Source organism: Salmo salar, chromosome 08, assembly GCF_965601325.2.
Source record: "Salmo salar chromosome 08, fSalSal1, whole genome shotgun sequence".
Lineage (NCBI taxonomy): Eukaryota > Metazoa > Chordata > Actinopteri > Salmoniformes > Salmonidae > Salmo > Salmo salar.
In genome coordinates this window covers 17566426-17586968 of record NC_138298.1, presented here as the reverse complement: position 1 = coordinate 17586968, position 20543 = coordinate 17566426, and the positions used below count along the sequence as shown (strand labels likewise).

Here is a 20543-nt window from a genome sequence, read left to right as displayed (position 1 = left end):
GAGGAGGGCTCATAATAATAGCTCGAATGGAGCGGTATCAACCACATGGAAACCAAATATCTGATGTGTTTGATACCATTCCATTGATGCCATTCCAGCCATTATTATGAGCCATCCTCCCTCCCCTCAGCAGCCTCCACTGCTGTACAGAATAAAAATATTCCAAAACATGCAGCCTGTTTCTAACAGGGCACTAAAGTATTACCTAAAACACATCTCCCAGTGTCTGGTGGAAAGCAGACTGAACCAGTTTTTCCTATATTTTGCCTGTGCTTAGCTCAATTCTGTTAAATGTTTTATCCTGAAAAACTCCCCAGTCCTTAACGATTACAAGCATACCCATAACATGATGCAGCCACCACTAGGCTCAAAAATATGGAGTGTGGTACTTAATAATGTGTTAATTGGATTTGCCCCAAACCTAACACTTTGTATTCATGACAAAATGTAATGAATATATATGTATTACATTTTGTCATGAATACAAAGTGTTACGTTTGGGGCAAATCCAATTAACACATTATTGATTACATATATATAACTAAAACAAACAACCTTGTCAGAGTATTTTTGATTTCACATTTATCAAGTACAGTATTGGTATTAATTCCAATCATATGAACATTGGGCTTATATTACATTCCAACTTTGAAGAACCCATAGAGCAAGACTATATGGACAAAAAAGGAAAGTAATCTGGATAAACACCATCTCCATTAGCCTGGCCTAAAAGTACATCACATGACTATAATCCTCTCTTCTATCATTAGCCACCTAGATATGTACGCTAGAGGGCGCCACGGAGCGATGAACGTAACAGCACTGTCGTGCTTGCTCGTGATTGGCTCATTCCTGCTCAAAACAGATGACGTTACACCCGGAAGTTGACGTTTAATCAGTCGAGTAAACTTATCTATTTTTCCTGCCCAGGATATTGTTCAAATTAGCATTTATAACTGACTACACACCACGACGTCTGAAGGATTTGGTGGAAGAATACCAACGATGAAGGGATTGCTTCAAATCGTTTTGCTTTTCCTCTCTGTAGCTCACATCAGAAGTTGGAATGAAGGCCAGTGTTTATTTCCGCATAATATCTATTAGCTTTCTGGAATCTAGTTCTCTTTCTTGCAAAACGTTTAGGCTACAAAATTATATCTAAAATATCTATGGTTCTTGTTCGTTGTACCAATTTTAGAAATGGCTAACTAAGCAGGTGGATATTAGTTTTCATGATAAAGAATAGCTGCGGGCCTTTTGCTTTTGTGCCGTAAAGATCAAAGATCCATAATGCATACAAGGGAGGCTCAGGCAACATTATATTATGAACATATTCTACACATAACTAAGTTGTTGAAGATTGCCAATTTGCCATACGTTTTTCATCAGCCTACTTGCTCAGCCTTAATGCCTGGAATGGAGAATAATTATTCCTCTCTATACAGCTCCAGGTAGTGTTTTGCTCCGAGACGTGCAGGTACTCACCCTGTACAAGGGCAAGTACACCACTGCCAGACGCAGTAGTGCTGTACCTCAGCTGCAGTGTGTTGGAGGCTCAGCCGGCTGTGGATCCTTCATTCCTGAAGTGGTTCAATGCAAAAACAAAGGCTGGGACGGAGTCGACGCGCAGGTAAGACTGAACACTTGCAGATAGAGGAAAAGGGTGTAGCGCTACATTAGGCCTGCTCCCAGATCTAGCACAATGACCGTTGGCAAGATGGCACAGATCCTTGTTTCACTTTCAGTGGGAGTGCAAAACAGACATGGACAACGCCTACAAATTTGGACGGATAGAGGTCAGCTGTGAGGGATTCAACCATCCAGATGACTCCTACATCCTGAAGGGCTCCTGTGGACTGGAGTACTCACTGGAGCTGACTGAGGAAGGCAAGAGGAGGCACAAGGGGGGCTCACACGGCTCAACAGGTGGGTCATAGTACCCAGCGTTGTGAAATGTTTCACAACGTTATGGGACGGAAACCAATAACGATTGTCTTATCGGATAAGTTCCCTCCCTGTTTCTGTACGTTTTCTTCCGTTTGATACCATTGAACAAAACCATGATTTCTCAGGTGGCTTCAGTGACTTCGCTTCCAGCTTCTTCAAGGGTTCCTCAGACAACAACAACCAGCATCACCATAGCAACAACAGACAACAGGGTTCTACAGGGGAAGGAAATTCCAGTGGGTTAGTGGTAGTCGCTCTGCTCTTGTTTCTGGCCTATGGTGTGTACAAGCTTTTCCTGAGTGGACCGACAAATCTAGGACAAGACGGGCAGTTCCCTGATAACGGCTCCAATACCCACAATCCCCATGGGCCACCACCTCCTGGATTCAAGCCAGACTTCACAGGTAGACTAAACTTTATACACCTACGCCGTCTGCTTACACACCTATGCTTATATTTATGGTTCAGGTATGTAGCCTGGTACTTGATCAGTTTGTGGTGTATTGCCAATTGGCATGACCATAGGAGATGGCAAGATGGCACAAACTGATCTGGGACCAGGTTGTCACTGATCGTAAATGGTATCTTTCTCTATCCTAGGTTCCTCTTCAGGTTACCCAGGTTCTGCCGGGTTCCCCGGTTCTGCCGGGTTCCCCGGTTCTGCCGGAGGATATGCTGGTTCTGCTGGCTACGGTGCCAACCCTGGGTACGGATTCCGCAGTGACTACAGCGGACGGCAGCAGCAGCCCTTTGCAGGGGCCCGTGCTGCTGGAGGAACTGGGAATAGTTTCTGGACTGGGATGGGGACTGGAGGAGTCCTCGGTTATCTGTTTGGGAGCCAAAGGTCAGTGTTGTAATCCAGTATTTCTGAACTCCAGTCCTCCCAACAGCATACATTTATGTGGTAGCCCTGGACAGACGCAGCTCATTGGGGGCTTGATGATTAGTTGACAAGTTGAATCAGGTGTGCTTGCCCGGGGCTACAAAAATGTGTACTGTTGGGGGCACTCGAGGACTGGAGTTGGGAAACACTGGTGTGTGCATATCTTTTGGTTTGGCATGATACGGTGTCTTTGACCCTTCTTTGGGAAGGATCGGTCATACAGGGATGGGCAGGTAGTGTGGGCTTAGAGAAAGGGTAGGACATTACATTTATTTAACTAGGCAAGTCGGTTAAGAACAAATTCTTATTTACATTGACGGCCTACCCCGGAAAAAACCCGGACGATGCTGGGCCAATTGTGCGCCGCCCTATGGGACTCCCAATCACAGCCGGATGTGATGGAGCCTGGATTCGAACCAGGGACTGCAGTGACGCCCCCTGCACTGAAATGCAGTGCCTTAGACCGCTGTGCCACTCGGGAGCCCAACATGACGATCACTAGACTTGACATTTTTTCAACATTTTTACTCAGATTTACAGCTAAAGTTGTTGGTTGTGTTTTTTCATGTCCCTGTTTATTGTAGAAGCCAGACGCCGTACACAAACACCCACTCAAACTACTCTGCACCCAGAACACCACCGACCCCAGCCCCCAGCACCGGGACACGCTCTGCTTCAGGTACTGCTGCCCAACTACTACAACTAATGTAGCCAGAGCATATATGTACTTACTGGTGTGTGTGTTTATAAATTGTCCAATTTAGTAAAATTAGTCAAGTGATCTTGCTAAATTGTGTATTACTGTAAAATCATAGACGTCTAAAATATAAACGTTTGTGTGGATACAGTATAAAATGTGTTTCGTATGACTCCTTCATGAAGTTATTTTCAGTTCCACACAGTTACTCTGTCCCACGTCCTGCCTCTATGGGAGTTTTTCTTAGGATGGCTTTCTGATTCCTTTTTGTCAGGCTTTGGAGGGACCAAGAGAAGATAGATGTTGAAGATGGGCAGGAAGTCATTGGCAGCTTTCCATGATGCCAGAAGAAAGCCAAGTGATGTCATCAGGGATCTGGGACAAGCATAGGTGGTCTGTCCTTAATTTGGTAGGGTTGATGTGGAATTGTCAATATTACAATGATTGATATGTAAAAGATTTAATGACTCAAGAACTCTTAAAATGTTCAGTGTCTGCGGGATAGGAATGTGTAATCGACTAACAGTTGATCCATCTTACCTGTATGGTCACCCGTGTCCTTAAACTGCAAATGTTTCAATGGTTTTAACTTGCGTTTTGAATTTAACACATATTTCCTTGATGCTTTTTTGATAAGGTAATTTCTAAAATTCCTTCAGAAGGAATTATGTGTAAATGTTTTTCTGGTTTATTTATCAGATTGCTGTGAATGTGTTCTTCAATGGCAGTACTAGTACAGTCATTGTAGGACAACCTCTGCTGAATTCCTCAGCTGGTCGTATTATGTAGAAGGCTTTTCTTTCTTGTATTAAAAACGAACAAAACACATGTTTACTGTGTAAATCGTTTTGATAAAATGAATTGATATTGAGGATTGTGTTTGATCATGTCGTCTTATTCGTGACGATTTTAGAAGTTTAGGACATTAATATCCCTCTGCACAATTTAGATGGAAGCTAAATGTGAGGTGTGGTAAAGTAAGTTCAGAAGTGTGGCCTTTTTGTCTAGTTGACCTGTCCAGAGTTTGGCTGTGTTTTGCATTCTGATTTGATTCTGCCCAGTGTCTGAGGGAGAGCAGTCTGGCCCATACGACTAGGCTAGAGAGGCCATGTATCCAACCTCGAACTGAAGCTGGTTGACAACTATGGGCTCGAGTCAATCAATTCCGGGATAACCTGCATAGCAGATCGTATTACTTATTGACGCGATATGTCGGAGGTGTAACTGCGTTGGAGCTGTCGAATGGGTGAGCAGCTGCTCGTGTAGTCATTGTCACGAAGCCAAAACCGTCCCACTCGATTTTAAAAGTTCAGAACGGGAAAGTGTAGACTACATAGAAATTATGACACTTAGAACTCTGCATTATTTTGCTCAATTTGCTCAATTTATCAGCCTAATCGATCGAGATGTAGATGACGTCACACATTTGTGTTCACACATGCCGCCTTTTTGAACTTTTGAAAGACTGGGCCCAGATTTACAGAACACAGATCTTATCTGCCCCTCAAATGTATCTGACATTTAAATGTTCTCTTTAAATATTTATAAATTGTGAAAAATATTAAATGGGGATTGAACCACCAACCTCAGAATAATGAGGCAATTTAATTTACCGCTACAACGCGGATCTTCTGCGGTCCAGATTGAATCCTGGCTTTATCCATCCACAGTAATCCAACTAAATGTTCAAGTTATTGCAAAAAAAGTGATCACGTTATGGAAAAATATGCATTTTATTACAATTTCAAAAGTAATTTCAGACATGCAAATCCTTTGACATATTACATGATTTTACAAATGGTCTATAGAAAAGGGAAGTTAATATGCTTAACAGTTCATATTTTACCGTATAACAGCTATCGTCAGCTTCTGAGCACAACATATTGTAAGAGAGAAATATTGATGTATGTCTGCATTGTGTATGGCATGTGCTGAGACAAGATTTCAGGTAGGCCTCCTTGCTTCAAGGCATGTGTCAAGTACAAGGTAACAGTCATTTGAATGTCAGTTTACGCGTCTGGCGTCTACCAGCGGTCCACTAAAAAATAACCCCCTTGTGGGCCCCCGGGATAAGGTTTAAAGGACACTAGGCTACATCTTCTCATAGGTCAGTTCGTGTCCACAGGTGTTACAGACCTTCCTGTAGAGATCCTCCTCTTCATCCACTAGTTCCTCAGGGCCGTACTCGTGCTGGTGAGCACTGGTTCCCTTGGTCCACATGCTTCTCCTCACCGCACAACGCAGCTCTGGCCACCACGGCGACAATTGTAATACAACAAATTGTAAATACATAAATAAGAAAAGCAGTCGCACATTTGAGGTTACTTGTTGCAGGTTTGTGGGAATTATTTGGTTAATTTGTATTTATTTAATATAGTTTGTTTCAGTATTATTGACTTAAAATACATAAACTGAATAATCTCAAGTGATACTGGCAAGCTCAGTGTGCAGGTTTTTCCTTTAAGTCAATAATAAAGAAATAAAACTGAATCACCTGATTTCTACAATCTACTGGGGGTGCGTCTTTCTGAGAGTTTTTTTAAGAGAAAAAGATGACTTCGTGATTCAATGGCATTGTGTCCGAGTGAGGATCAGAACACAGTCGTTCCGTTGTCTGTAAAGCCTATTGTCTGTCTCAATCCCACTATTTAATTCATGTTTAATAAATAAAACAATTAGTGTTACTGACCTTTGACTTTTTTGTTGAAGCGCTTCTGCTTCTGCACCTCCCTGTTCTCCTCTCTTGCTTCCTTGGCCTCCTCCAGGGCCTCCTCAGAGCCCCACACCTCTAAGGAGCGCTTCTCCACCTGGGAACACAGCACAACATCATGTTTACTGATCTAACCTAAATACACCTGGGTCATGTTCATTAGGGCACGCAACGGAAAAAGTTTTGAAACGGAAAACGATAATAAAAATGTCTTATAGACAAGTTTAGGTATTCCTTCCCCTATCTCAGCATGCTTTCTTCTGTTTGGTGCCTAATAAACATGGCCCACTAACCCATTATGGGGTGGCTGTAAACAATAGTAAGGGAACACTAGTACAGTGGCAAGTGAAGACAAGGGCTGTGTCTGAAAACATCACTAGCCACCAAAGACTTGCTTCCTCACCTTCCTCTCTAAGCACGTTGGAAGAGGCATCAGACACAGCCAAGATGAGGAAAAGCAGCGAGTTAAAAGCAGTAATAATGGCTGTGAACTCATCCTACCTGGAGCCTGAGGTAGAGTTTGATGTCTCCCCAGTGAGGGTTGAGTGGGTTCTTCCTCAGGACAAACCTCAGCACTGGCTCCCTCTGGTCCAGGTCACAGTCCTTCAGTAGGTAGAGCTGCTTAGCCTCCGTACGGGATATCAGCTTGTGTTTAACCTCGTAGTCTCTGGTGGGGAGCATTCATAGCGGAAAGAGATAATATCGAATACTAGCTCATTTGCAGCCTCTACTCTTATAACCTGGTCCCAGATCAGTTTGTGCTGTCTTACCAACTCCTATGGTAATAGTGGTGTGCGTGACAATGGCCAGTTGGCAAGACAGCACAAACTAATCTGGACCAGGCTATTATTCTTATATCCTTCAAGTTTAAATACAAGGCTAATATAAGTAACACAATATCTGTATAGTTGCATATTCTGATGTCATTGACACAAGAAGGAAGAGCACTGGTTTTACCTGCAGTTGTCACAGACTGCCAGATCGAAGCCGTTGCTAAGGTAGGAATCCATAAACGACTTGTCACAGTGATCACACACCAGATAGTCTGCCTTTATCACAGGGGCTAGGAGGACAGTCAGAGAGAGCAGTAAAGCTCAACACTGTCTACATCACATACAGCAGGCTGGCAGACGCTCGTATTTATATATAAACACAGTTGAAGTCGGAAGTTTACATACACCTTAGCCAAATACATTTAAACTCAGTTTTTCACAACACCTGACATTTAATCCTAGTAAAAATTCCCTGTCTTAGGTCAGTTAGGATCACCACTTTATTTTAAGAATGTGAAATGTCAGAATAATAGCAGAGAGAATGATTTATTTCAGCTTTTATTTCTTTCATCACATTCCCAGTGTGTCAGAAGTTTACAAACACTCAATTAGTATTTGGCAGCATTGCCTTTAAAATTGTTTAACTTGGGTCAAAGCTTCAGGTGGCCTTCCTCAAGCTTCCCTCAATAAGTTGGGTGAATTTTGGACCATTCTTCCTGACAGAGCTGGTGTAACTGAGTCAGGATTGTAGGCCTCCTTGCTCGCACACGCTTTTTCAGTTCTGCCCACACATTTTCTATTGGATTGAGGTCAGGGCTTCGTGATGGCCACTCCAATACCTTGACTTTGTTGTCCTTAAGCCATTTTTCCACAACTTTGGAAGTATGCTTGGGGTCATTATCCATTTGGAAGACCCATTTGCGACCAAGCTTTAACTTCCGGACTGATGTCTTGAGATGTTGCTTCAATATATCCACATAATTTCCCATCCTCATGATGCCATCTATTTTGTGAGGTGCATCAGTCCCTCCTGCAGCAAAGCAACCCACAACATAATGCTGCCACCCCGTGCTTCACGGTTGGGATGGTGTTCTTCAGCTTGCAAGCCTCCCCCTTTTTCCTCCAAACATAACGATGGTCATTATGGCCAAACAGTTTCATCAGACCAGAGGACATTTCTCCAAAAAGTACAATCTTTGTCCCCATGAGCAGTTGCAAACCGTAGTCTGGCATTTTTATGGTGGTTTTGGAGCAGTGGCTTCTTCCTTGCTGAGCGGCCTTTCAGGTTATGTCGATATTGGACTCGTTTTACTGTGGATATAGATACTTTTGTACCTGTTTCCTCCAGCATCTTCACAAGGTCCATTGCTGTTGTTCTGGGATTGATTTGCACTTTTTGCACCAAAGTACGTTCATCTCTAGGAGACAGAACGCGTCTCCTTTCTGAGCGGTATGACGGATGCGTGGTCCCATGGTGTTATACTTGCGTACTATTGTTTGTACAGATGAACGTGGTGCCTTCAGGCATTTGGAAATTACTCCCAAGGATGAACCAGACGTGTGGAGGTCTACAATCTTTTTCTGAGGTCTTGGCTGATTTCTTTTGACTCTCCCATGATGTCAAGCAAAGAGGCAGTGAGTTTGAAGGTAGGCCTTGAAATACATCCACAGGTACACCTCCAATTGACTCAAATGATGTCAATTAGCCTATCAGAAGCTTCTAAAGCCATGACATCATTTTCTGGAATTTTCCAAGCTGTTTAAAGGCACAGTCAACGTAGTGTATGTAAACTTCTGACCCATTGGAATTATGATACAGTGAATTATAAGTGTAATAATCTGTCTGTAAACAATTGTTGGAAAAATTACTTGTGTCATGCACAAAGTAGATGTCCTAACCGACTTGCCAAAACTATAGTTTGTTAACAAGAAATTTGTGGAGTGGTTGAAAATGAGTTTTAATGACTCCAAACTCCAACTAAGTGTATGTAAACTTCTGACTTCAATTGATATATATAGCGAGAGAGAGAGAGAGAGAGAGTGAGAGAGAGAGAGAGAGAGAGAGACAGACAGATAAAAAGTAAAAAAAAGTCTGGACACAACTACTCATTGAATGATTATTCTTTATTTTACTATTTTATAAATGTAGAATAATAGGGAAGACATCAAAACTATGAAATAACTTATATGGAATCATGTATTAACCAAAGAAAGTGTTAAACAAATCAAAATATATTTTATATTATTCAAAGTAGACACCCTTTTCCTTGATGAAAGCTTTGCACACTCTTGGCATTCTCTCAACCAGCTTTGTGAGGAATGCTTTTCCAACAGTCTTGAAGGAGTTCCCACATATGCTGAGCACTTGTTGGCTGCTTTTCCTTCACTCTGCAGTCCAACTCATCCCAAAACATCTCAACTGGGTTGAGATCGGGTGATTTTGGAGGCCGGGTCATCTGATGCAGCACTCCATCACTCTCCTTCTTGGTCAAAGAGCCCTTACACAGCCTGGAGGTGTTTTGGGTCATTGTCTTGTTGAAAAACAAATTATAGTCCCACAAAGTGCAAACCAGATGGGATTGTGTACCTCTGCAGAATGCTATGGTAGCCATGCTGGTTAAGTGTGCCTTGAATTCTAAATAAATCACAGACAGTGTCACCACTGAAAGCACCCCCACACCGTCATACCTCCTCCTCCATGCTTCACAGTGGGAACCACACATGCGGAGATCATCCGTTGAACTATTCTGGTTATCACAAAGACACGGTGGTCTCTTTGCTTATTTGAGCTGTTCTTGCCATAATATGGACTTGGTCTTTTACCAAATATGGCTATCTTCTGTATATCACACCTACCTTGTCACAACACAACTGATTGGCTCAAATGCATTAAGAAGGAAAGCAATTCCACAACTTAACTTTTAACAAGGCACACCTGTTAATTGAAATGCATTCCAGGTGACTACCTCATGAAGCTGGTTGAGAGAATTCCAAGACTGTGCAAAGCTGTAATCAAGGTAAAGAGTAGCTACTTTGAAGAATCTCAACTCTCAAATATACACTACCATTCAAAAGTTCGGGGTCACTTAGAAATATCCTTGTTTTTGAAAGAAAAGCATTTTTTTGGTCCATTAAAATAACATCAAATTGATCAGAAATACAGTGTAGACATTGTTAATGTTGTAAATGACTATTGTAGCTGGAAACGGCAGATTTATTATGGAATATCTACATAGGTGTACAGAGGCCCATTATCAGCAACCATCACTCCTGTGTTCCAATGGCAAGTTGTGTTAGCTAATCCAAGTTTATCATTTTAAAAGGCTAATTGATCAGTAGAAAACCATTTTGCCATTATGTTAGCACAGCTGAAAACTGTTGTTCTGATTAAAGAAGCAATTAAACTGGCCTTCTTTAGACTAGTTGAGTATCTGGAGCATCAGCATTTGTGGGTTTGATTACAGGCTCAAAATGGCTAGAAACAAAGGACTTTCTTCTGAAACTCATCTGTCTATTCTTGTTCTGAGAAATGAGGGCTATTCCATGCGAGAAATTGCCAAGAAACTGAAGATCTCGTACAACGCTGTGTACTACTCCCTTCACAGAACAGAGCAAACTGTCTCTAACCAGAATAGAAAGTGGGAGGCCCCGGTCCACAACTGAACAAGAAGACAAGTACATTAGAGTGTCTAGTTTGAGAAACAGACACCTCACAAGTCCTCAACTGGCAGCTTCATTAAATAGTACCCGCAAAACACCAGTCGCAACGTCAACAGTGAAGAGGCGACTCCGGGATGCTGGCCTTCTAGGCAGAGTTGCAAAGAAAAAGCCCTATCTCAGACTGGCCAATAAAATGAAAGATTAAGATGGGCAAAAGAACACAGACATTGGACAGAGGACGATTGGAAAAAAGTGTTATGGACAGACAAATCTAAGTTTGAGGTCTTCGGATCACAAAGAAGAACATTTGTGAGATGCAGAAAAAAATTCTAAGATGCTGGAGGAGTGCTTGACGCCATCTGTCAAGCATGGTGGAGGCAATGTGATGGTCTGGGTGTGCTTTAGTGGTGGTAAAATGGGAGGTTTGTACAGAGTAAAAGGGATCTTGAAAAGGAAGGCTATGACTCCATTTTACAACGCCATGCCATACCCAGTGGACGGCGCTTAATTGGAGTTTCCTCCTACAACAGGACAATGACGCAAAGCACAGCTCCAAACGATGCAATAACTATTTAGGGAAGAAGCAGTCAACTGGTATTCTGTCTATAATGGAGTGGCCAGCACAGTCACCGGATCTCAACCCTATTGAGCTGTTGTGGGAGCAGCTTGACCTTATGGTACAGTATGTAAGAAGTGGCCATCAAGCCAATCCAACTTGTGGGAGGTGCTTCAGAAAGCATAGGGTGAAATCTCTTCAGATTACCTCAACAATTTTACAACTAGAATGCCAAAGGTCTGCAAGGCTGTAATTGCTGCAAAAGGAGGATTCTTTGAAAAGAACAGTTTGAAGGACACAATTATTTTTTCAGTTAAAAATCATTATTTATAACCTTGTCAACGTCTTGACTATATTTCCTACTCATTTTGCTACTCATTTCATGTATGTTTTCATGGAAAACAAGGACATTTCTAAGTGACCCCAAACTTTTGAACGGTAATATGTAAATATATATATACACTGCTCAAAAAAATAAAGGGAACACTTAAACAACACAATGTAACTCCAAGTCAATCACACTTCTGTGAAATCAAACTGTCCACTTAGGAAGCAACACTGATTGACAATACATTTCACATGCTGTTGTGCAAATGGAATAGACAACAGGTGGAAATTATAGGCAATTAGCAAGACACCCCCAATAAAGGAGTGGTTCTGCAGGTGGGGACCACAGACCACTTCTCAGTTCCTATGCTTTCTGGCTGATGTTTTGGTCACTTTTGAATGCTGGCGGTGCTTTCACTCTAGTGGTAGCATGAGACGGAGTCTACAACCCACACAAGTGGCTCAGGTAGTGCAGCTCATCCAGGATGGCACATCAATGCGAGCTGTGGCAAGAAGGTTTGCTGTGTCTGTCAGCGTAGTGTCCAGAGCATGGAGGCGCTACCAGGAGACAGGCCAGTACATCAGGAGACGTGGAGGAGGCCATAGGAGGGCAACAACCCAACAGCAGGACCGCTACCTCCGCCTTTGTGCAAGGAGGAGCACTGCCAGATCCCTGCAAAATGACCTCCAGCAGGCCACAAATGTGCATGTGTCTGCTCAAACGGTCAGAAACTCCATGAGGGTGGTATGAGGGCCCGACGTCCACAGGTGGGGGTTGTGCTTACAGCCCAACACAGTGCATGACGTTTGGGATTTGCCAGAGAACACCAAGATTGGCAAATTCGCCACTGGCGCCCTGTGCTCTTCACAGATGAAAGCAGGTTCACACTGAGCACGTGACAGACGTGACAGAGTCTGGAGATGCCATGGAGAACGTTCTCCTGCCTGCAACATCCTCCAACATGACCGGTTTGGCGGTGGGTCAGTCATGGTGTGGGGTGGCATTTCTTTGGGGGGCCGCACAGCCCTCCATGTGCTCGCCAGAGGTAGCCTGACTGCCATTAGGTACCGAGATGAGATCCTCAGACCCCTTGTGAGACCATATGCTGGTGCGGTTGGCCCTGGGTTCCTCCTAATGCAAGACAATGCTAGACCTCACGTGGCTGGAGTGTGTCAGCAGTTCCTGCAAGAGGAAGGCATTGATGCTATGGACTGGCCCGCCCGCTCCCCAGACCTGATATCCAAATGAGCACATCTGGGACATCATGTCTCGCTCCATCCACCAACGCCACGTTGCACCACAGACTGTCCAGGAGTTGGCGGATGCTTTAGTCCAGGTCTGGGAGGAGATCCCTCAGGAGACCATCCGCCACCTCATCAGGAGCATGCCCAGGCGTTGTAGGGAGGTCATACAGGCACGTGGAGGCCACACACACTACTGAGCCTCATTTTGACTTGTTTTAAGGACATTACATCAAAGTTGGATCAGCCTGTAGTGTGGTTTTCCACTTTAATTTTGAGTGTGACTCCAAATCCAGACCTCCATGCGTTGATAAATTGGATTTCCATTGATTATTTTTGTGTGATTTTGTTGTCAGCACATTCAACTATGTAAAGAAAAAAGTATTTAATAAGATGATTTCTTTCATTCAGATCTAGGATGTGTTGTTTAAGTGTTCCCTTTATTTTTTTGAGCAGTATACACACACAGTATATATAACTTATAATTAGTTTGGAAAGAGTGCTAGGAGGAGAGGTGCTATAGTCGTCAAACACACGTCATTCAGATAGTGGTTGGTTGTCACCTGTGCGTAAATCATTTATTATGGCCATTATTTACAGTAGTAGGTAGTTAGAAACGACTGAAAGAAACTGACTCCACTCAGCAACTGACATGTGGTATGACATGAAGCCCCCGGCAATGTTTCATTGATTATAAATCCACATACCTGGTTGATGCACCACTTTCCTTTGCGTCTCCACTTCTTCTTCAATGAAGAACCCTCCACCAGAGTCGACTGTCTTGGCGACTTTAGCCGAGGTTCCACCCCCCTCTCCAGCCGATGGTCTGTTGGCCAGTCGGGCTTGCCTCAGCATCACAGCCCGCTGTCTGTTCCGTTCGATCTTGGCTCTCATAGCGGGGGACAGATCGCAGTTCTTGGCTTTGGGCTCTGAAGGAGGAGAAGCAGCATGATCATTCATCGGCGTGAGGGGCTCCAACAGATCCATCCCAAAACTTAGAACTGGAGCTAGCTAGCTAGCTGTTACACTAGATAGCTGTAGGTTACACTCTCCAGTGTCTTGGAAATTGCAAGACATTGAAGATGTTTACCAGAAAGACAGCTGGCAGGGTTGAAAGGAGGGCAGAGATGTTTTGATCTTGTTTTTTTTTAGCCCGTACACAGCTGTTAGAGTAGCAATCCACCTGTGCTTTTGCACAAAAACAAAACCACATCTTAACCCTTAAACTGTCACTTCTAGAAAAACATGTTGAACAAATGATTTCACTGTAAACTCTAATAAGAACTACCAATATACATTTTTTTTCAACTTTATGTTTAATTTGGAAATTACAGGGCTCTACCAGGCCGTTGAGAAGTCAAGAGGTTCATATTAGCAATGCCATATTAGAATTGCAATTTGCATAACATTTTTGCTTGTTAAAAAATATATTACATAAATTACTTTAGGTCTGCTTCAGTGGTTTTCATAGGTAGGTAAGCATTGTTAAATGAGGACTGATGTTGAATTTGAGAAAACGATGGTCATTTTGTGTGTCCAAATATGCATTTTCAATTACATTGAAATTAATGCATTTTCAGGTGTTGTGTAGTGTGCAATATCCCCCAAAATGTTTTTCTTGAATTTCAAATGATCTAGGTTTTTCCATTATGTTTCCCACATGTTCCAAACACATTTTGAGATAATAAATCACCAAGTGCAGTTTTTATTACTATTACAGACATTATTGTATAGGCAACCTTTAGTCTGAATATTGATTATTGACCCCATGGGGCATGAAATGGGGTTTAACCCATTTATGTTGCATAATATAGTGTGTTGTCAACATTTCAATCATACAGTTGCGGCCAAATATATATATTTTTTTGTAAACTTAAGTTTACAATTTTAATTTAGAAAATAAAGACATGGCATTGTCAAAATGATTGGCACCCAGGAGCTAGTACTTTGTTGCACAGCCTTTGACCCAGATAACTCCCGACAAATACTTCTTGTAGACATTAGTGAACTTGCTGCTGTCACGACTTCCACCGAAGTTGGCTCCTCTCCTTGTTCGGGCGGCGTTCGGCGATCGACGTCACCGGCTTTCTAGCCATCGCCGCTCCATTTCTCATATATCCATTTGTTTTGTCTTGTTCCATTACACCTGGTTTTCATTCCGTAATCACTGCATGTATTTAGTCCTCTGTTCCCCTCCATGTCTTTGTGTGTAATTGTTTATTGTTATGTGGATATTGTTTTGCTATGTTCCGTGTTTTTGCCACGTTATTGTTCTTATGTGCTGTCATTTTTGGAACGGAATTAAAGTGTGCCTGTTTACTACACTCTGCTTTCCTGCACCTGACTTTGCCTCCCGTACACACCCCTAACAGCTGCATCTTTCTACCTGGCAATTTGGCCCAGTTTTCAGCAGCAAACTGCTCTAATTCTTCAATGTTTTAGGGGTGCCCTCCACCAACTGTTGTTTTCAGTGCTCGCTGTAGGTTAGGGACAGGGGCGAAAATCTGATATCAACTTTGGAGGGGACAATTACATGAAATTTTCTCAAGAGCAATTCCTGAGGGGGACACCAAAAGTAGTGCTGTAACACATAGCCTACATTGTAATATGGTAACTGTATATTGAGGAACCAAAGAAATAAGGTGTTTGCCGTACTCCTAACTACCGGTACCCAAAACTACACAACTAATCACAACAGCAATACCATTGCCTTTAACAAATCTTAGTTCAGTCACCAGTTTAAGTTGAGAGTGGGGGTATCCATGGCATTTTCCAATTATGTTCCTATTTTACAAGTAAAAAAAATGGAGAACCTTTCATAATGTTGCCAAACAAAGACTCAACAAACTTACCTGAGACTCCCTGTCTCTGCCAGTCTGTCCCTGCATATCTGTCCCCAACTCTGCTGTCTGTGTGCCATCTGTTGCCTGCTCTGCCTAATGACATCATTGTGAAACATTTCCATTAGAATTTCATTTCTTTCTTATGAACATTTTATCAACTTGTCTTTGAGATATTAGGCTACTAGGGTTCTTACTTTGCGTTTTGGTGTACTGAAAAATACTCTGATGTCCGTCTTTTATTTTTCTGCCATTTTTCTACCTGGCTGGCTGGCTGGCTACACACACACACAGTGTGTAGGTTATTTACAGTAGGAGATGGGCTTCTATCATCTTCAATCATTCTATTTGGGCTTCGATCTAAAAGGTAGCTAGCAAATGTGAAACGGATTAAAATGACAAGAGTTGACAGCTGTATGAGTTCACCATTTACACAACATATGCTGCAACCTTTTGTAATTTGAATAGTTTGTTTCATATTGGCTGGCTTCCAACAATAGCTGAATTTGCAAAGCTAGCGAGCACCAATTCAGTTTCAGTGGTGTTTGCTATAATCTTTGCTACCCGGGTTAAATAAAGGTGAAATAAAATAAATAAATATAAGTTCCCTTGCGACAATTTAGCTTTTGCAACGAGACCATTAAATATATTTAAGACAATGGTAGAAGAGAGTGTAGTTCTGTTCAGTTTGGATTTCAGTTTATCGCTAACCTTATCACAGGGACTTTGAAGCACTAACTTACAGTAGATACGACCTCTCTGTTACCTAGCAAGCTAAGGAACTGGCAGTGCATCAAACCATTGTGAGGCAAAGGGTGGGGGGGGTCGCAATCTTTTGAAACTTAAAAACGCGCTATTAAGTGTCTATAATCAGCACAATTGCTTTCATTGCGTATTATTAATATTATTTAAATTACATAGTTATGTTTCAGTGATATATTGGGGGGGACAAATCATATTTTTCCCAGGATGGGGGGGTCGTGTCCCCCCCTGTCCCCCCCGGGATTTCCGCCCCTGGTTAGGGATGTGATTCAGATCTGCCAGCGAAGGCTGGCCACTCCAGAACAGTCTAGCTATTCCAGGCATAGCCACGGGAATTAGGGGTGCTGAGGGTGCTGCAGCACCACCTGCAAAATCAGAATACAAAAAAAAGATGAATAAAATATATTTGTTCACAAAAGTAGTGCACTGGACCTTCACTAGTATTAGCAGACCGACATAGGCATCTGTAGTGAAAGCAAACATTTTTTCAGCATCTCTGCTCTGGCAAAAAGGTAGTTGCCTAATTAAGAACAGTATCTTGCAGGACTCAATAGCTGGAATTGTAAGAGTTGTTGCCCTGTCCCTTTCTCTGCAATTGTCATTCTAATTGGATCCAGAAAGAACAAAACCCTGTCCTCAAACATCTACATCAAAAGGTGCAAAGTTATGTCCGAAGACACAAACATCCACATCAAATTAAATATTTTTCTTGATCAAATAACATGGAAAACAACCACTTACTAGGGATGTGGGTTTGATTACCATGGGGCACCTAGTATGTAAATGTATGGACTTGCTACTTGCTCTGGATAAGAGCATCTACTAAAAATAATGAATAGACCATTTTAGTTTTCACATTAGAAATAAGTTGCATTTGCAAAGTATTTCAAGAAACTGTAAAACATATAGGCATATCAAGCAGGTTTTTTATATTCCACAAGTATTATCAGATTAACTGTTTTGTACATATCATTTTCAGACTGAAGTTACAAATGCTGGTAAACATTGCAATACCTTTTGTTTTTAAAAAATCACAAAAGTGGTCCTTTGCTAGTCCTGTATTTGTTTACCGATATAGACGTCTTCAGCTCAGGCACATCCTTTAGTATCGCAATTCATGAAAGGTGCCAGCAAGCTACTGCCCCCCAGGGCTCCTTCAGTACCCTCATGGGAGTTAGATGTTGTCCTACGATCATTTATGAGCCCACCATTTGAGCCCGTCTTCAATTGAACTATGTGAGCTCTCAGTCAAGATTGCCTTTCTATTGGCTATTGTTTCACCCAAGTGTGTTGGAGAATCACATGCGCTTTCTCAACCTGGTCTCAGAGCATTTTGTACTATTCTGTATGTAAAACCGAGACACCCCATTTAGTTTGATGTGATTTTTAATACATTGTAAGGTTGCATGATGCGCCTCTAATGATGATTTGAAAAAGGCATGCGCTCTGCTTTGTTTTTTGTGCAGGCTGTACACATTTCATCAGTCTCTCATTCACAATTTGACAAGCACTTGATAATGCCTTGAGTTTCCCGGCAGCATCCTTTTTTGTGTGGCCATTATGCACCTGGCCGTGCTGCTGCTCCAGTTTCAACTGTTCTGCCTGCGGCTATGGAACCCTGACCTGTTCACCGGACGTGCTTGTTGCACCCTCGACAACTACTATGATTATTATTATTTGACCATGCTGGTCATTTATGAACATTTTAACATTTTAACATTTTGACCATGTTCTGTTTTAATATCCACCCTGCACAGCCAGAAGAGGACTGGCCACCCCTCATAGCCTGGTTCCTCTCTAGGTTTCTTCCTAGGTTTTTGGCCTTTCTAGGGAGTTTTTCCTAGGGAGTTTTTCCTAGCCACCGTGCTTCTTTCACATGCTTTGCTTGCTGTTTGGGGTTTTAGGCTGGGTTTCTGTACAGCACTTTGAGAATATCAGCTGATGTACGAAGGGCTATATAAAAATAAATTTGATTTGATTTAAAAAAAATTCATGCCTTTTGCGGCCAGTGGCCGTTGTGCCCTTGGGCTAAATATAATAATTATAATTCCCTTCTCCCTGATTGCTACGAAGCACCTCTTACTCTCATGGCTCTCCATCACATGATCGGGTCTTTCTCACAGGCTACAAGTGAAGACAGACACATTGGGGACGCAACTGCGTGCATCCTTATCCAATTCCAAGGTACATATTGAAGATATTGGAATCTACTATCACCCATAGTACAAAAGTTGACCTATTCTATTCTGTGCAAGAAATAAATATTTAAAACATGGTCTGGGACAAATTAATACAACCACTAGCATCAAAAAAACTATTTTACGCAATGAGGCTGACACAACAGATCAGAACGATTAGCTTAAAATGCTGATAAACTATAGGGTATTTCTTCACATTATAAGCGCAGCAATGCGCACACTGCAGCAGGCTATAAGCACGAATGTTCCATTAGCGGAAAACACCATTATCAAAAGTGACCAAAAATGCGATTATGCTTTTATTATAAAGGTGCATTTTTATGGTGAAAACGAGTTTCCCCAAACTTGAAACTCACACGCTGCTTATGTATGCCAGTTAGTCTTTTCACCCTTTTTAAAGCGGATTAATGTGCTTAATTTTAAGAAGTTATTTGGCCACTTTAGTTGTGATACAAACCTTATCAAAACATATAGGCCTATGGACTAGGCTACATGAGGTGTATTTATATTTACTGCTTTAATTAGGTTGGTAACTAATTTATAATACCCCTTAGCCTTGGTATATTGGCCATATACCACACCCCCTCGGACCTTGTTGCTTAAGTATATCAGCCTTTTACAATGACAGGTCACGCGGGTACAGTAAGGATGTGGCATGACTGTAAAAGTCTTTGATATTAAGCTTTCTATCACATCGCGTTAAGGGGAAGGAATTACTATCAGTCGTTTGGCGACCAGTTACTCTACTTAGAGAACCGAGGTTACATCAGAAAACCAACGTTATCTCACAGCCCTCTGAATGGGCAAAGTTAGAGTGCCACAAAACTAAACTGCAGTAACCCAAAATGATACAAATGATGTAAATTAATGCAGGAGAGCTGGGCGAGTTGATCAATCAAGTTCAAGTAAAGATTGTTTTCACTGTGAGAACATCATCTACGATCAAGTAGTTGGAAAAACAGGATTCGGAGAGTAACAGAGATCAATAGTCAAACTGTACGTAGCTTTATAGCCTTCCCTGGTGGTCTAGTGGTTAGGATTCGGCGCTCTCACCGCCGCGGCCCGGGTTCGATTCCCGGTCAGGGAACAACATATTTTCTTAATTCTCAGTCGTGTATTTGTAACACAGCTTGAACAACAGGTTAGTTATAAAAATCTTTATTAGTAATGTTCGGACGCATGATTAGACCACGTAAAGCCCGTATAAAATACATATGCAATATATTTTCTGCACATTGTATATCCGAAACAAGAGTATTGTTTCATGTTTACCTCCTGAAAAGGTTAATGAAAGGGAAGTGTAGGAGTGTATTGAACTGTAATGATGACAAATGATGGGCACAGAAATAAATATAAACAAATAATATAGAAAAAAAGAAAAGATTCGCAAAGAAATACTGCAATTGGTAATAAAGTTACGTTTGCCTCTCTTTCGGTTTATTAACTCAATTATTTGTTGTAAAACTCCGGAGCAGAGTGGCGCAGCGGAAGCGTGCTGGGCCCATAACCCAGAGGTCGATGGATCGAAACCATCCTCTGCTAATTTTTTTTCACCATCATGTATTGTGGTATATTTATACATCAATGTTATATTAATAATATTTTTAAGAGAAGCGATAGAAAAATGCCTGTATTGAACCTAGCTACCTGACTTGCTACCTATTCACATCGCTCTTGCCAAACGCCACGCCCACTAGCATTTATTTTCCACGATGAACGTATGGAGTATGAAGCGATCGCAATAGTAGCGGGATTACATATAAAATGTGTCGTTAAGCAACACACTTCCACCCGTAAGTGCCAAATGTATGATTTTTCTGTTTGAAAAGTTTAAAGAAAAAACTGCGCCCAACGTGGGGCTCGAACCCACGACCCTGAGATTAAGAGTCTCATGCTCTACCGACTGAGCTAGCCGGGCCTATCAGTACCTGTATTTGCAGATGATTTT

At 42.0% G+C, this 20543-nt stretch overlaps 2 protein-coding genes and 2 non-coding genes across 5 annotated transcripts; 2 read left to right on the top strand and 2 right to left on the bottom strand.

Moving 5' to 3' along the window:
• The first annotated feature begins 863 nt into the window (after window positions 1-863).
• Window positions 864-4355, top strand: saraf (store-operated calcium entry-associated regulatory factor). 2 transcript variants are annotated; one of them, XM_014209177.3, is made up of 7 exons: window positions 864-1072; window positions 1446-1630; window positions 1746-1926; window positions 2073-2351; window positions 2548-2791; window positions 3415-3509; window positions 3802-4355. In XM_014209177.3, exons 1-7 carry the CDS (start codon window positions 1006-1008, stop codon window positions 3825-3827), a joined length of 1077 nt encoding a protein of 358 aa, XP_014064652.3. In that variant the 5' UTR covers window positions 864-1005; the 3' UTR covers window positions 3828-4355.
• Window positions 4356-5245: 890 nt separating this feature from the next.
• LOC100196840 (xeroderma pigmentosum, complementation group A) lies at window positions 5246-13851 on the bottom strand. Its single transcript, NM_001141862.2, is given in 5 exon segments — window positions 5246-5773; window positions 6217-6334; window positions 6739-6904; window positions 7195-7300; window positions 13503-13851. Coding segments are annotated over 5 exon segments (825 nt in total). The 5' UTR covers window positions 13783-13851; the 3' UTR covers window positions 5246-5618.
• Window positions 13852-19610: 5759 nt separating this feature from the next.
• Window positions 19611-19682, top strand: trnae-cuc (transfer RNA glutamic acid (anticodon CUC)). Its single transcript has one exon. It is a non-coding gene; the product is annotated as a tRNA-Glu (tRNA).
• Window positions 19683-20440: 758 nt separating this feature from the next.
• trnak-cuu (transfer RNA lysine (anticodon CUU)) lies at window positions 20441-20513 on the bottom strand. Its single transcript has one exon. It is a non-coding gene; the product is annotated as a tRNA-Lys (tRNA).
• Window positions 20514-20543: the final 30 nt, after the last annotated feature.

Bases quoted from the DNA above. Each gene is read 5' to 3' on its own strand.
- saraf (XM_014209177.3), top strand. From the start codon at position 1,006: ATGAAGGGATTGCTTCAAATCGTTTTGCTTTTCCTCTCTGTAGCTCAC. The intron at 1,927-2,072 runs GTGGGTCATAGT...ATGATTTCTCAG, and splicing joins GGGCTCACACGGCTCAACAG to GTGGCTTCAGTGACTTCGCT. The intron at 2,352-2,547 runs GTAGACTAAACT...TCTCTATCCTAG, and splicing joins ATTCAAGCCAGACTTCACAG to GTTCCTCTTCAGGTTACCCA.